General features: G+C 36.4%; 1 protein-coding gene across 4 annotated transcripts in view; it reads right to left on the bottom strand.

Annotated features, from left to right (window-relative positions):
* Positions 1–5,843: 5,843 nt before the first annotated feature.
* Positions 5,844–16,345, bottom strand: part of LOC140336226 (uncharacterized) — a 17,320-nt gene continuing 6,818 nt past the window's right edge. The window contains exons 6-11 of one of the 4 annotated variants that reach the window (XM_072419220.1): positions 12,614–12,726; positions 10,996–11,106; positions 10,057–10,164; positions 7,888–8,020; positions 7,238–7,355; positions 5,844–6,111 (exon numbers count right to left, since the gene is read on the bottom strand). In XM_072419220.1, the coding sequence (XP_072275321.1) occupies positions 5,980–6,111; positions 7,238–7,355; positions 7,888–8,020; positions 10,057–10,164; positions 10,996–11,106; positions 12,614–12,726 (715 nt within the window). In that variant the 3' untranslated portion in view covers positions 5,844–5,979. The remainder of the gene's footprint in view (positions 6,112–7,237; positions 7,356–7,887; positions 8,021–10,056; positions 10,165–10,995; positions 11,107–12,613; positions 12,727–16,345) is intronic. The other 3 variants (XM_072419222.1, XM_072419221.1, XM_072419223.1) reach the window with 3 other exon arrangements.

Below are 16,345 nucleotides of genomic sequence, written 5' to 3'. Positions count from 1 at the left end.
TCCAGGCGGATATTTGTCGATTTATTAATTGTTCCATATTCTTGTACAAGTTTAAGTGAACACCAAATTAAGGTGTCTTGTCAGCCTTGAAGGCTTTGTTTTTTCCTTCCGGTTGCTTAACAGGTCTCTGTTGCTAAAGAAAAGAGGGTTTTGGGTGCCAGATATCTTACACAACTAATCCAGAATTATCAGAAACCAAGAAAATCAGACTTGTAGGACAGACTGCACTGAGTCTTCAGCATAAATTGACGTAGTACTAATGACAAGTTAAACCATTAAATAACTTGATGCTTTGAGGCATTACTTGGCAAAACTGTGTGTCAGGTGGGGTTTATGCTTTCTGCAGACTGAATGTATACTTTAATTAACAAAATATTCAAGCCACTAGGTATTAGTTATTGTTTAAAATGTGTCATATTGCACCTTATATCAGCAAGGACTGGAGGTTGCAGGTCTCAAAAGCTGAATCCTAAGTACAGATATTGAGGTGGATTGGGCTACTTTAGACTTTGTGTTTTTAAAAATTGGAATTGCAGGTTAGATTTACCTTCCTCCTCTAGTTTTCCTTCTTTCCATCGTACATCCAGCTAGTGAAGTAATGCACTCTGATATCCATTTGATCCAAAAGAATATGATTCATCAGACCAGGCTACCTTGTCCAATTGCCAGATGGTCAAGCTCTGATGCTCATGTGCCTGTTATTTGCAGCACTAGACAGGGTCAGCATGGACAAATTGACTTTTGTGCCCTTTTCTCATGCCTACAAATAAATATATATATTATATATATATAATTGTTTTTTCTTTAAACAATCTGCAACATGAGATCAAACCAGAAGCATGGTCACCTCTCAACAATACAGTAAGGGTTGAACTTCCCTGACCCTGTATGGCAGCCCATGAATGTGTAGGCTGCGTCCCATGTCTAACCCTATAGGACCATAATTCAATAAATTTGAGGCTTCCTAGACTATTGCAGTGTGTTTTACTCCTCACTCAATATGGGTCCCATGTAAGGTCTGGATCAAGGAGTTTTCCAACACGACCTCTAAAGTTGCCAGGGTAACGCCGTTGATGCTGATGTGGTGGACAGTTACCAGGATAAGAAACTGGAGCAGCTATGGGTGAAATGCTGGGGACTCTGGGGGCTTTTGTACAGCTAGGTCTGGGCATCGTGGCCGTAAAATGGGCAGTTTCACCAAAATAGACAAGTAGTCTTTTCATAGCCAATGCTCTTAGCAGTTTAACCAGATGAAGCCGAAATGGCAAAAAAACATTTGGAAGCACACACGCAGTCCATGCATTTGGAAATGAGCTTGCCTCTCTTTCAACAGGTTTGGGCAGACCTTTGGGTTGTCAATACTTGAGAGCAAACACAAAAACTGGGAGCCTTCTTCGAAAAGCATTATTTTTCCTTAGTGGTGGGGTGAATAGCCTTTTTAGCTACATGGGGGTTTAAGATGGTATACACCTTTTCCACTGGTGCCTCTGATTCTTAATTTCTTTAAAGAGGCTGTGTGGGGAGTAGGTCATGGCAATTATCTATTTGTGATGTCCCTGATTCCCTCTGTTGTGGTCTCCTAGCTTTCAAGAGCCTGTCTAAATATCTCTGCAGTCTATACTCGTGTATCAGGTGCCATGCTCAGCAAAACTTTGACCCACTATTGGTACCGGGAGGTAAAGGCTGATTACCTGGGTTTCTACAATAAAGCAATGAAGACCTTGTTAGGTGCAAGAAAGCCAAGAGTTTTAGTTTATTAGTGTTCACTGGAAGCCAACTTGCCTCAAACTAATTTGTCATTAAGTGATAGGAGAAAATTTCTCTCCGTATCCCTGTACTTTTATAAAGGAATATGTAGTAGCCTCCCCCTAGGTATTTTTATGTAAAATTAAAAAGGGAAAGAAACAGCTGGGGTTTTCAGGCTGTTTTTTTTTTTTTTTTTTAAAAAACAATTATGTATTAATACAATCGTTCATACATAATTAAATAACAATTTGTGTGCATTTCTCCAACCCCATTGTAGAATCATGGGGTTGGAATTACATATACTAAACATTATCAACTAGCGTCTTTAAATAAACCATTGTAGTCCTTATTACCAGACGCGTTTGGCCAGTTTTGGCTTTCTCGGGTGTGCAGTAATGACTTTACAGTTTAGGTATTGAAAAATATCAATTATAAGATAGATCGTTTACATTTGACTGATAATCTGTGTTTCTGTAGATGTTGTAAGAAAAAAGAAAAGTCCTAGGTTTCTGTCACCTAGTTGTGTACTTGCAATTTAAATTATTCTGAAGCCCTATGGAGATTGTGCAGGATAAATAAAAGTACCAATTCCCACTAGGGGATTGCTGGAAAGAATACAGAGTGGTGCAGAGTATGTTCCAAACATAGTATGTATGCAAACGGTAGGGGTGTATATTCAGATTGCAGCCAAGGAGGCAGTGGAAAGAAGTGACTGTTCCTGACACAGACTGCTAAAGCATGTATCCAGATTCTAGCCAAATGCCCTTTGAGGGATGATTGATTGCATTAAAAAAATTATTGACGATATTGAGATCTATCAACCATAACTATCTTGATGCTTGATATTTGTTTATTGTAACACCGTGTTTTAAATTGTTGAACTAAAATGTTCTTATGTGATTTTATTTTCAAGTAAGCCCTTGAAAGTCCCTCTTTTTTTTTTTACTTCTTTGTTCTTCAAAAACATTTTTCCATATTTTCTTGGGATGTGGCTTTTTGTTCCTATTGGCTTGGTTATCTAAGATTTTGGGTCTCACACCCTAATTTGCTTTTGTCATCTTTAGTTATAATGTTATGGCATGGTAAGAGATTAAGTCCAATAGAATGCATCAGGGTTAGTAGTTGCATATAGAAAATCTAGAAACGTCCCAGTTTTTCCCTCATCTATTTAATAAACTAAACTGTGCTGTTTGTGTGTTGCATATCTCCTGGATCCCCTAAACAATATGAGAACCTTTATGGTACATCTGAAACCTCATCTTTGGCTTTTATCCGTTGAACAATAAAGAAGGAAGTTTAACGTCCCTATTTTATGTTCAGCCGAAAGCCAATACTATAGCTTGGAGTGATTTGTCTTGTTTGTGTTTTTAGATCCTCTTTAGTTGCTAGGTGAACACAGTTGTGATGTGGAGGTGTAAAGATGTAGATGTGAAGAAAGAAATCACCGGAAATCACTAAAATGGCTTTGGATGAAGGTGACAGGCAAACGTTACATTTGTTGTGTTCATCGTTTCTATGTAACTATATAGCATTGTATGTCCAGCTTTCAGTTCATTCATTCACATTGCACATGTTTCTATAGAGATAAACTAAATGGGGAAATGTCTAAATATTTCTGTCTAAAAAAAAAAAATAGTTGTTGATCTGGCCAGAAAAGCCAACAATGTCCTTGTACTTTCCTAAAAGCCAGACTGAATGCCATTTTTCCAGTGATGTAACCGCAATGGCTCCTTCTACAGAAACACTGGAGTTAGTAAAGCTATGTACACAAGCTAGATAATTGTTGTCCAAGATGTATGTTTGTGCACAAATCTAGCCTGTGTACAGAGGTTGGCCCCCTAAAGTCTGAGTGGGGGTGCAAGCTGTCATATCATATGGAGGTAGACTCAGTAGGCATGCAAGCATTCCTCTCCTCACCCCTTCCACAGAACTAAAAAGTGCTATGTGTAGCACTCATTTTTTCTGCAGTCACTGGACGCTGTTATTGGAAACTATTATGAAGGATCCTTTTCAGCAACATAAACACCATGGCCATACACAGCTTTTGCAGGAAATCACAGAATATAACTTGGGTATTAAGGCTTTAACCCCCCCCCCCCCAGCAGTATTCCCAAGTGTGACTTGGGGTGGATTTTACTTGCAAAAGGTGGTAATCCCGCACCACACTTGGGGTCGCCAAAAACAAAAAAAAAATTCTTTTTAAATACCTTCTTCCTTTGGCGTCCCCCCTTGTCCTGCTCGTCCCTGCAGGTTCTCAGGACACGTCTTCTTCCTTCAATCTTCAATACAAAATAGCTGTATTGAGTCGAATACAAAGAAATCTTTATATAATATATGTATATATAATTATATTATATATATTATACATGCTACTCTACAGTTATATTACAGGTTTTAGTATTTTTATGCACCCTTGTTTTTTTTATTTAAGGTTTATTATTAAACTTATTGTTCATTAAATATTGGACATATTTCTTTGAGTTATGTCTAAGAATTATAGGCCTACAACATAAGTTTCCTTGCAAAAAAATGTAACTCTTTTTGCGTGAAAATACGAACAGAATTAGAACGCTAAGGGGGTTAAAGTATAGATAGCAGAGACCTTTGATCCAGGGAACATCCGATTGCCTCATGGGATCAGAAAGGAATGTCTTCCCCTGTTGAAGCAAATTGTACCATTGTATTGCATTTTTTTGCCTTCCTCTGGACCAACTACCGTATTTTTCGGACCATAAGACGCACTTTTTCCCCCCAGAAGTGGGGGGAAAAAGTCCCTGCGTCTTATGGTCCAAATGTATCAAAATGTATCCTTCCCAGCTGCTGTCCCGTCCCCCCTCTGCCTTTTCTCCTGTCTCCAGCGCAGCCAGAGTGACTGTGTCTCCTGTATCTTGCTCCCGGCGTCCTCCCACTCTCAGCATGATTGGCTGACAAAGTTATGCTGGGAGCATTCTCCCAACATGACTGTCAGCCAATCATGCTGAGAGTGTTCCCTGAATCACTCACAGCACACATAGTAAAATCACACATACGGTACACAACACAAACACAATGTAAACAAATGTTTGCTCCGCTTGCTGGTATCTGTAATGAGATGTATAACACAATGCAGAAATCCTGCATTGTGCTGTGCATCTCCCTGGAGATTGCTTGGATTTTATTGTTTGTTTTGCCTCCCAGTGTCCATTTTGTAAAATTACAATAAGCACTGTGCATTGTATTTATTGAAGCCAGTGACATGGAGTAAATAGGTCATCCGATTATGTATACAGTATTTAAAAGTTTGTGACTCAAACAACACTTTGCACAGGACATGAGTATTAGGGATGTGAAGACATGGCGTGATCTCCATCCCTTTATTCTGGCTCTTTAATTATGTTTAGGTTCCTTAAATTCCTTCACACTTTGATTCCTAAATCCTGAGAGCTCTACTAAAGGGGACCTATCACCAGGATTTTTAAATTACATAAAAGGGTAAAGCCCCTCCCTTTTGTCTTCATCGCCATGGCAATGTGCAGAAGGAGTTTTTATTCTTCAATGGGGGAAAAAAAACTGTTGATCTCATGCATGCGCAGTGATATTGGCACTTTTTTTCTCCCCCATTTACAGTGGTTACGTCACCCAATGTCGCTCCTGGGCAGTTCGAGATTGGGCGACGTAAGCAGAAGAAGAGGAATGAAAATGGCAGCGCCCAGCACTTCCTTTACGCCGGGGCAAAGGTGGATTACAGGATGACGTGGAACTGATCCATGTAGTATCTGGAGGGATTGACAGATCTGCCGAAGGTAATGTGAGTTTTTTTTAGTGAACTTCCGCTTTAAGAGTGACTTGAAGAAGGAGAATGCTATCCACTCCTACCTCTAAAATGTAATTACTGGCCCTTTGAGTGATATGTGGCCTCCAGGTGGATGAAAGGTTTAGAGAGGCACAAGAGGAGACACTGACTTTTCTTTCTGAAGTCTAAAGTGGTATGATGGCACACCCAGAAATTTAGGAATTTGTATGAGGCATAAATAGGCAGCTGTGAGTATTTTTTTTGGAATGACGTCTCACCCAAATACATACAGGAGATTTAATACAAATACTACTTCCCATTTCTTTTATATTCTTTTTATTGATTTTGTAGTTCATCTAGACATAGAAATAGTGTTTATTGAGAATCCAGGTGGCATGATGAATGAAGTAGATGGTGCCTGGATGAGCGTAAATGAACCATGGGCATCAAAGCTCTGTATATTAGTCAGCGGAGGAACTGTAATGGAGGGTACTATTAACCAAATCAGACGACAGTTTTTGAATTATTTTCTCCGTGGTTTTTTGCATGTTCTTGGCAGTTTTAAAAGCTTGATCCAAAACGGAATTTAAAATCTGTGTAAAGAACATCAGAAAACATAAGCTATATGTTTAGTTTTTGCATTTACAGAGATGATTAAATATTACAATATAGTAAAATGTAAAGAACATTTTTAAGTATTTCTAGTGATATAAACATTTTAATGCTTCACTTATAAGCTGGTGTCTCCATGTGTTGTTAAAAGAATTTATCAATGATAATACACAGTATTTATATAGCGCTGACATGGCGATACGACAATGGACTTTGTAAAGTGCTGCCTAATATGACAATGGACTTCCTGCCTCTTGCATGATAGGACAAGGCCAGAATAATCACATATCAAATTGCATACCACAGCACCCTGATATTTAGTAGCTGAAATGTTGCACCTCAGGTGCAGCTTACTCTAAAGAAAGGAAAACTTTAGTATTACCAGTAATGGCATCATCAAATTTCATGTCAGTTCTTGAAAGCAGAAGCAGCAGTGCACATACGCAGCTAATAGGGCGCAGACACAGTCATATGTCAGTAAGTACTTTAAATGCTTACTGCAACACAGCAAGACTGACTTCAGGATTACGTTAACTGTTTTACCTGAATTTGTGAAGCTCAATTTACACACAGCTTGAAAAGAGGGGTTTTCAGCCTTGCTATCCTTTCTCTGCTTAGTGGTGCTCCATAGAATTTATAATTAGCTTAGGGGGTTAGACCCCTTTCAAACTTGCATTTAAAAAGCATTGCTGTTAGCCTTTCCCAGCTGTCCCTGTTTATGCAGTTTAACATGTGGTTGTTCTGTCAACTGCAGTTTAACTGCAACTGAAGACGTTATATTTAAGAAAATGGGAGTGGCTGGCCATTCAAGAGCAGGCAGAAGCAACATGTTGTGCTCGGCAAACCACAGCCGCAATCTACTGAATCTGAAACTGCCTGCACAAATTTAGGAGTTGCAGGTAAGCCTTTGGCAGACAGCCATAGTCACTCAGAAATCTGAAATTAGTTTTAATCTTTGCAAAAAAAAAATATTTTACATACACAATGGCACAAATTGATATTAATAAGGTAACAAAAAAATTAATTAGTTTATTAAAAGCAACCAATACTACCTGGCAATCCAAAATGCCACATGTACATTTGATTTAAAAGTCATAATACTGTTACCTTGAAATCATTATAATCTAGAGGGCTCTCCTTTACACCTGCATAGGATTTTCTTTGCACTTTTGATGTAAATGGAGTAGAATGTGAATGACATGAAGCTGAAGATTGCAAGCTGTATCTAAAACACACATATTATAGTTAAACAGACTCTGCAGATAAAACCAATGGTAAATGTATTCTGAGAATTTTCAGCGGCTTTATAGCATGAACATTTAACTGACAAAAAAAAAAAAAAAAAAGGATACCTCCAATAGAGTACATTTTAATTAGGTAGTGGTGATATTGTACAATCTATTGTGTAGCCAGGTTTACACTGTCATTGTTTTAATAGGAACTGAAATAAGATTTGAACACTTCTCAGCAAATTTCAGACAAATTGACGGGGATCATTTATAAATAGAGCCCATTGAGTTCTATTTGTGGATGGAAGTCTGGGCCTTGAAAGGCTGTACAAATACAGGGACAGCCTACAAAGTTCATGGCAGTATTGTCCTCTGGAAAAAAAAAATTGTAAAACTTTAGCACCTTAAAGTCATAAGTCAACATTGCCAGCCCTCTGAAGCAAACCTTACACAATGAGAAAATGGTAAATATTTCATACAATTATCGTGGTTGCATGTGTGCCAAATTTGTCCAGCATTTCAGTTTACCTGCTTAAAGGCATGCATTGTCTGACCATATCATACTGGCTGAGATGCAGCTGGTTTGAACGGTTAAATTGGTTCTGTGGATAAAATGAAATTCTGGATTTAGATGCTCCAAAGGACTTCTGTTTGTGTAATGCTGCAAAAATAAAGCAATATATGCATATTACTACATTGCACATACTTATTAGAGAACATAACCAATGTATTAGAAAAATAACAAAGTCAATGAAAAACAGACTTTCAAATATTTGAATATGTCTAAATATGTCCTAAATTCTTTGTTACTTTCTATGTTTATGGTACTAAATCAAACACTCATTTCTAAATAATTCCTTTACCAGTAGTGCACTTTGACACATCTTATGCATGAAAAATGAAACACCCTGGTCTCACCCCCACCAGCACCAACCCACATTTTGGTTTAAAATAAAAACCCACATCACTAGGCCTTCTATGTTTTCTAGTAGCCCTAAACCACTGCATAACAGAAAAAAAGAATTATTTGACCCTGGCATGTCCCCAGACTGCAGGTTTAGAGGAATATTCAGGCCTCTAAAGTCATTTTTTTTAAATGACCTTGCTTGCAAAAAAACTGCCATTCTGCTACTTGCTGCAAATTTGTTTGGCTACCAAAGCTTCCAAACTGTGATCTTCTTTGCACTAATATGATGTGTGTAGATTACTTGTAATGTCTCTTGACGCTTCTGTTGTTTTCTTTCCTGATATCAATTACCCATTCTGGAGTATTCCTTAAATTTTCTATAGACACAACAGGAAATGGGGAAAAAATGTTCACCCACAGTGGGGAGATGTGTCATTTGAGAAGTGTCCCCATCTCAATGATGCCACTATTCCTGACAGTTATCAAACAAAAAAAAAAGAATGACTAGTTGGGACACATACAGCAATTAAAATAAAACAATTTAAAAAAACACCCCACACAGATTCTGAAAAAAAAGTTTTTTGTTTTAGATAAACTTCAAACTTGGCTACCTAAAACCTCATCAACATAAATTATTAAATATTTGCAACTTATTTTTCTGGCAAAGGCTAAGCACTGACAAAAAGAGTTGAAATGGTCACTGAATAGAACTTTGGTACATACAGCAATATTTCCTAATTCCTGGTGCTGCAAAAAAATATTGCAACAGGAATACACAACTGATTACAAAAAAAAAAAAACAGCCTCAAAGATACATTGGGCCATTTCCTTAAAAGCTTCTTTTTTGATCTAATAAAAATACAATGGCCAAAAATGACAAGTATGGAAGACATTAAAAAGAGATATTTATCAGGGTAAAAAAGCCACAATGTCTACAAAGGTCCAAATAAATAATTAAAAAAAGGTTTCCTTCTTACGTATCATCTTTTTAAATTATGATGAAAAATATTAAACACAAATATGACTATGACCATGTTTATGACTTTCACGGTGGAGTATTTCTAAGTATGTCCAGGTAAAGATTTTGTTACAAGTATATAGACTTTTCTGTGTGACATAATAGATACATACGGTATATCATTCAGGACAATGGGCCTAATTTATTAAAGATCTCTAAGACTGGAGAAGATACACTTGCATCAGTGAACCTAGGTGATCCTTTGAAATTTGAAAACATTTGCTAAACAGGATTGAAAACATTTGCTAACATATAGCAAATGACCTATAAATCCATTCCAGGTTTGCTGGATCACCCAAGTTCACTGATGAAAGTGTATATTCTCCGGTCTTGGAGCGCTTCAATAAATCAGACCTAATGTGTTTATAATTTTGTCATAAGTTTTATTTTATTAGAGAGCCGCAAAGATGAAACAATGCCTTCCAGCTCAGTTTTTTTTTGTTCCTTTCACATCTGCCCCTATACTACCGATCACCCAATTACGTACATGGAGCTGCAACTCATCTCTCCTCCTCTCTGGTCTGCAGATAGAGTTGGAGATTTTGGCTCCAGGGTATCAACATATGAAACAAATGACGATTTTGGTAATAGAATAGAGTTCAGAGCATAAACTGCAGCTACTAAATGTTCCTTTGCTAAATAAATAATTTCTCTTTTGAGGAATGTCATAGGGACTCCACATACACCTTATTATTTCAAACAACATGAATTAAATCTAATTAAGAGACCTGGGTGAGATTAGGCTGCATCAAAAAAAACTAAATAATTTTACCTTTGTCTTTTGTTAATGTGCTAGGGCTCAACATTTTACCTTGATTCACAGCAGAAAAGTTTCTGTGTTTACTCCATGATGGTTTTAATGATGGCATGGGGGTGAAACCTTAGAAACAAAAAACATGCAGTTGTTTTATATTTGCAAAAATAAATTCATGAGCAGTTCTATTTAACAAAATGAGTCTGCAGTGCATAGCTTTTAAAATATCTCCCATGCTATAGAAAAAATCATTCTATATAAACATAATTTAATAAAATACAAGTAAATATTCTATATTATTATAACTTTTCAATAAGTATTCATCTTCATCAATCATCAACATCCAATATCCCCTACTTATGTGATCATAAGTTGGACTGGACCTCACCTTTTCTACAGAAAGGTAATAGGATCTTGAATAAGAATCCTTTCACCACTTCACTGATAATCGAGGTTACTCAATAAACAATTTGTACTGGATATCCTGGAGTGGGTAAATAATGGTCCAATATGTGTAGATAACATATAATATATAGATATGTATATAAAGAATTAATCTTTGTGTTTAACAAGTATGTTCCATATGATACTCAAAATAATATGAACATAGAAAAGTAATGTTGATAAAATGTGCCAGGCATTTTTAAAATGCAACTGGCATTTAGAATTTGTGAGTGGATCTTACCATTAGGTGTTCATAACTAGATCTATTTACATGAACTATGGCAGAAAACCTTTAGGGGTGAATCTCCTGCTGGGGGACTAAGCACCCATGACTGGTTGGAGCAAATACACTTTTGCCAGCCTAGGAGACATAATTTTGTTTGTCTATCAGTGACAGCTGTAGAATACTAATCAAGTAATTTATTTAAAAGGTACTTCATTAAAAAAACAATATACAAAGCATGATTGTTTTCTGTAAGCAGAGAAGAATATTGAATATTAAACAAATTACACCTTTAGATAGGTAAGTTCTGTTACCCATAGATAGCGGATGTCTGTATTCTGAGATTTGAGAATTGGAAGTTTCCAAGCAGTTGGAGCTACAAGAATCTTTTCTCACATTACCTAGAACAAAGCAAATGAGATACAATACACTGAAAAAATAATGTGTAAGGTAAAGAGATCAACATAGCAGTAGTAGTATCAATTATCAGACAGATATTGACAGAATTCTATCAGAGCAGACAGACCTAGGTCAAAACTCTTGCAAATATCTAATGGAAAAAAAAACTCTTTATGATTTAGAAGGACAGTTGAATAACATTTTAGCATAGGCATTTCAACTACTTAATATTATTTATAATATGTACATACTACCTTATGAAACAGAGAAAATCTGCTGTTTGGAAAACATCAACTCCCTATCTTTACAATAAAGAAAGTCCCTGGGCATCACTTTATTTACTATAAATGTAACTACCCAGCAGTCATTTTTTCAGTGCAGGTTTGAGATGTTTTAATGCCTATTTTAGGTCTTATTAAAGGTCTTATTAAAGGTCTTTTTCCTTCTATTTCTACTGGGGGATCCTGCCAATAAAACTATATATACACAAACGGTAGAATAAAATCAATGGAAAGAATCTTTTCTAATCATTTCTGGTAAAACTATAATATATATTAGCTTGAGTGCTGTACATACAGTGGTGTTCAGTTCTTTGGGGAAGGGGCAGGACAAGTAATTATCTGTGTTATCTTTCATAATAAAGTACATAGGTCATCCCCAATCAGTCATTTATTGATCCATCAGGACTTCAATAAGCAACATTGGTGGACCACTGTACAAACACTACATTTTTGCCTAAGATCATCAAAATCATGTGGTATCATAATCAACATAGCTTGACACAGTTCATGCCTTGGGGGGGGGGCAATATTTACTCACTGTATTGTATCTATAAGGGAGTTGTCACCCCAGGCTAGCTATGAAAGCGGATAACATTGTATAAATTTAAATTCAGTAAATAGGAAGTTACAAGGACACTGAATAAGCAGTAGGAGCAACAGAATGTGTTCTGTACTAGCAGAAAACATATTTAGGGCTATTATTTATAAATTATTCCCCTATTAAATCTGGGTAAAAGCTTGCCAACAGCAATTCTAATCTTTCAACAGTTATTTCAGTGGTTTCAGTGCATATTACAACAATGGCTCGTTCTGCCACCTAGTGGCCAATTATCGAATGTGCCCATCTGTCACAAAAGGAAAACTAGGCCAATTAAGGTCGAATTGAGGGGAATAATTTATAAATACAACCTTCAGATTGAAAAAAAAATTATATAGTATATCTAAACAAAAGAACAACAATGTAGGATGTAATATAACAATCTATAACATTTTAGTTTACTTATATTTGATTAAATTATTACTGAAAGATATATTTTGAGAAAAAGTTATTGTGCTCTGAACATTGTTGTTTGCTTTATTAAACAAATATCATAACAAGACTGTATACTGCATATTAGCTGAATAATAGTATTAAATAATAAATATTTAATTTTATTATTTTATTAATATTATATATAATAAATATTTAATATTAATAAATATGAAATAGCTGAACAGTATTAAATACCTTTATACTGCTTGCATGTTGGGATTTCTAAATTCAGAGCTTTCCTTTGGATGCAAATAGACAATTTTTCAGGGCATACAAGCTGGGATGTCCTCAGATCAGCATTCTGATAACTGTCCAAAACATCAAAATATGTTGCCATTAACCACCTGGGCGTTACACTGAGGTCTAGATTTCTGTACCAAAAGCGGTACACTGTTTTTCATGAAATTTTTTTTTTCCCCATCGACGGGCGCACGCACGGACATCATCAGGAATCGCCGAGGGACGCATACGCGAACGCCGGGTATTCTAATTCTTTCCAAATTTCCATGCAAAAAGTGTTAAATTTTTTGCATGGAAATTTATTTTAGATTGAAGGCTATAATTCACCGAATTACTCAATAATTACAACGAATTACCGCATAACTCACCGAAATATGTCCAAAATTTTATAAATTTAATAAAAATTTTTTTTATAAAAACATAAAAAAAAAAATCTTTAAAAAAAAAAAAGTGTATAATGTTACGTAATTGTACAGTAGCTTATATAATACAATTTTATATATGTTATATAAAGATTGAGATTGAGTTCAATACAAAGTGATTTGAATTTCCCGCACCGACGCATGCAGCGACGTCACCGGGAAACCCCCCTTTGATCGTCACTGCACTCGCCAGGGGAAGACTGAAGAGGAAGGACGTATCCGGAGGAGCTGCGGGGACGGGGTGAGTATATTCTTACAATTGTAATCCGATTGTCATACAGTGTATGACAATCGGATTGTAATACAACGTTTGTTTAACCACCTTACTAAAGTTCGGGTTTAACGCTTTTTGCAAGTGTTATTACCTCGAACCAAGTTCGGGTTTACCGGCCAGGTGGTTAATTCTGCATTTGCAATGTGCAAAGGAAGATCTGCTATGCATTTGCTAAATATTTGTAAAGCCATTCTTAAAAGGATCACAAAGTAAGTATGGTTTAGCAGAAATAGTAAAAAGTAACAGTAACATTGTAATAAATAACATTTATTATGTTATCTTAGTGTGAAATATAGTCTAGAAATATTATAGGGCACGTAAACTGCAAATGGTTCTCTGGTTTAGGATTTATATGCATCCCTTGCCCTTTGTCTCTGCTCCCTTTAAACTTTACATAGCAGTTCAAAATATAGAGCAGCATTTATCTGCCTTTTTAACATTGGGGAACCCTTGAAATACCTTTCAGGGTCTTCAGGGAAAACCTGCTATAATTAGTACATCAACAATTCACAGTATATTAGCTTGATAGTAAGTAGGAAGAATGACTTAGTGGGAAGAATGTCACCCTTTCAGATTGGCTTAGAAAATCAATGGCCATTAAAGAGGCACAAATTGCTCATGGCTCCAGAAACCCCTAGCAACATCTGGAGAATCCCTGGGTTTCCACGGAACCTTAGTTGAGAAACACTGGCAAAGAGTATGGTGCTTTTTCGTAGGTTCCAATGAATTCTTAACACCATATACCCAATTATGGAGAAATCCATCTCTTACTTGTTTGGTTTTTATCCTGGAACTGGTTATTTGGGCTGGAAGGGGTGTCAAAGTGTTGGGAGATTTAGCAAGATAAGATAGAGAAGATAGATTAGCTACTTTTGAAGAGATGATAGAGAAGTTTCACCTACCCACTCAAAACCTGTATCAATATCTTCAGTCTTAGTCTTGCCTATGGGGCACAGTTTAATACAGGGACTGTTACTCTCTGGACTCCTGCATTTGGATTGTTGTAGATCTCCCTCTCTCTTTTATTAAAATGATAAATTAAATGACCATTGACATTTTAAAATGAGCTCCCTCTCTTACTCAAGTTTTATCACAGCTCTTTAAACACTTATGTTCACAGCCCACTACTTAGTTAATTGATGTAAGCAGTCAAAGTTAATTGATGTTGCAGTGAAGCTGGAGGTGATATATGTTTATTATAAATATTAGAAGGAACTAACAGGGTCAGTAGTAGGGCAGTTGGGCTATGTTCAAAAAAAACTTTGCATAGCACCTTCATACACAATGGTGTAGCTTTTTGTATGTCCCAAGTTAGAAGTTCGGATACCATTACTTTCTGTAAGTGCAGTGTACATGCTTGACATTTGGCAGCTAGGGTAGAAATGGTGCACAAAGCAGAACTGCCTTATGTTTACACCACCCAACCCTGCGTTCACAAGTCATTGGCCTTGATTTTTTAAAGTTCTCCAAGGCTGGAGAGAATCCACTTTCATCAGTGAAACTAGGTAATCCAGCAAACCTGGAATGGATTTAAAAGTCATTAGCTTTTTGTTAGCAAATGTTTTAATCCTGGACCAGATCCATTCCAGGTTTGCTGATCACCCAGCTTTACTGATGAAAGTGTATTCTCACCAGGCTTGGAGAACTTTAATAAATCAGGGTCTATGTATCTGCATAAATTAGAAGAATTTGATGATGAGGGTCTTGGTATTGGGGAGGACGTTTCTGTTAGTTAATAGCTAATTGATTATTTCAAATAAGGATGCCATGAGGAAAAGACAGAGCTGCCACTGCTAAAATCTTACTGAAAATACTGGTTGACCCATTACCATTACTGAGTGACTGGTTAAAATGAGGTATGCAAATAAAGCAAGTCTAGGAAAGGTCAAAAGTTCCTGTCTGTATACTTCCAGATCAAGGTATTGAGCAGGGTCACAACAACCAGACAACCCACATTTTTATAGTAGCCATGAGTTTGTACACATTTCTATCATGACAGGTTTTCTTTTACATTTTACCCATTTTTTGATTCAATTACATTTGATTAAATTTTATTTTTATTATATTTTTACTAAGGATTTAGTTTTATAAGGACATTCATTTTTAATACTTCAGACACAAATGCTGCACAAATAAGCACTGTTTATTAGAACAAGGCCCAAAGGCACACTAATCAATTTTTTTTTTAACAAGTATAGGAGCCTAAAGCTCAATTCACAAAGCTTTACATAAGTCTAAGGTACTATATTTTCAGGCCTGTGAATATCTTTTTAGACTAAAAACAGACAGTTTTTTTTAAATAAGTATCATCCATTAAAAATATGTGAAACTTTAACCTTTAAATTAAAAGTGTGCAAACAGGCAGGTTAATTTTGCAAGAAAGGATGCTTGCAACCTTCTGTAACTGCACATCAATCAAGATGGCCCAAGATCCTGAATCTGGAAGAAGAATGGGAGTCCACAAGGAAGCTAACAGAGGTCACATTGGAGGTTAGGGGGTATTGTTACATTTCTAACAGGGTCAGTAGTGGGGCAGTTGGCCCATGTTCAAACTGGCAGTGAGGTTATGTTGCGATTACTGCTTCCTAACATCCTAAACTGCGATTACTGTTTCCTAACACCCTAAACTGCGATTACTGCTTCCTAACACCCTAAACAGTTTTCTGTTGTGAGAGGCAACCAAGGCAGCGCATACAAAATGAATAGGGTATATAGTAAGAAATTATCAAAATGTGTAGGTGACCGCCAAAAGCCGCATGATAATGCCTGTTGACACCCCCAGTCTGAACATAGCCTAAGAGTACATTTCCTGCAAATATGTATATTGCTCTTTCTTCTGTTTCCTGCATCACAGATCACAATCAAAGTCGCAATGCAGGTGTAGCTTTGATTGATGTAATATCTCTTAATATTGATATTCTTATGTTTTTCTTAAGACTTGCCCTATGTACCCTGTTTCCCCGATGATAAGACACTGTCTTATTTTTTTTT

Source organism: Pyxicephalus adspersus, chromosome 8, assembly GCF_032062135.1.
Source record: "Pyxicephalus adspersus chromosome 8, UCB_Pads_2.0, whole genome shotgun sequence".
NCBI lineage: Eukaryota > Metazoa > Chordata > Amphibia > Anura > Pyxicephalidae > Pyxicephalus > Pyxicephalus adspersus.
The sequence above is the reverse complement of the archived record's forward strand: the minus strand, read 5'-3'. Positions and strand labels throughout refer to the sequence as shown.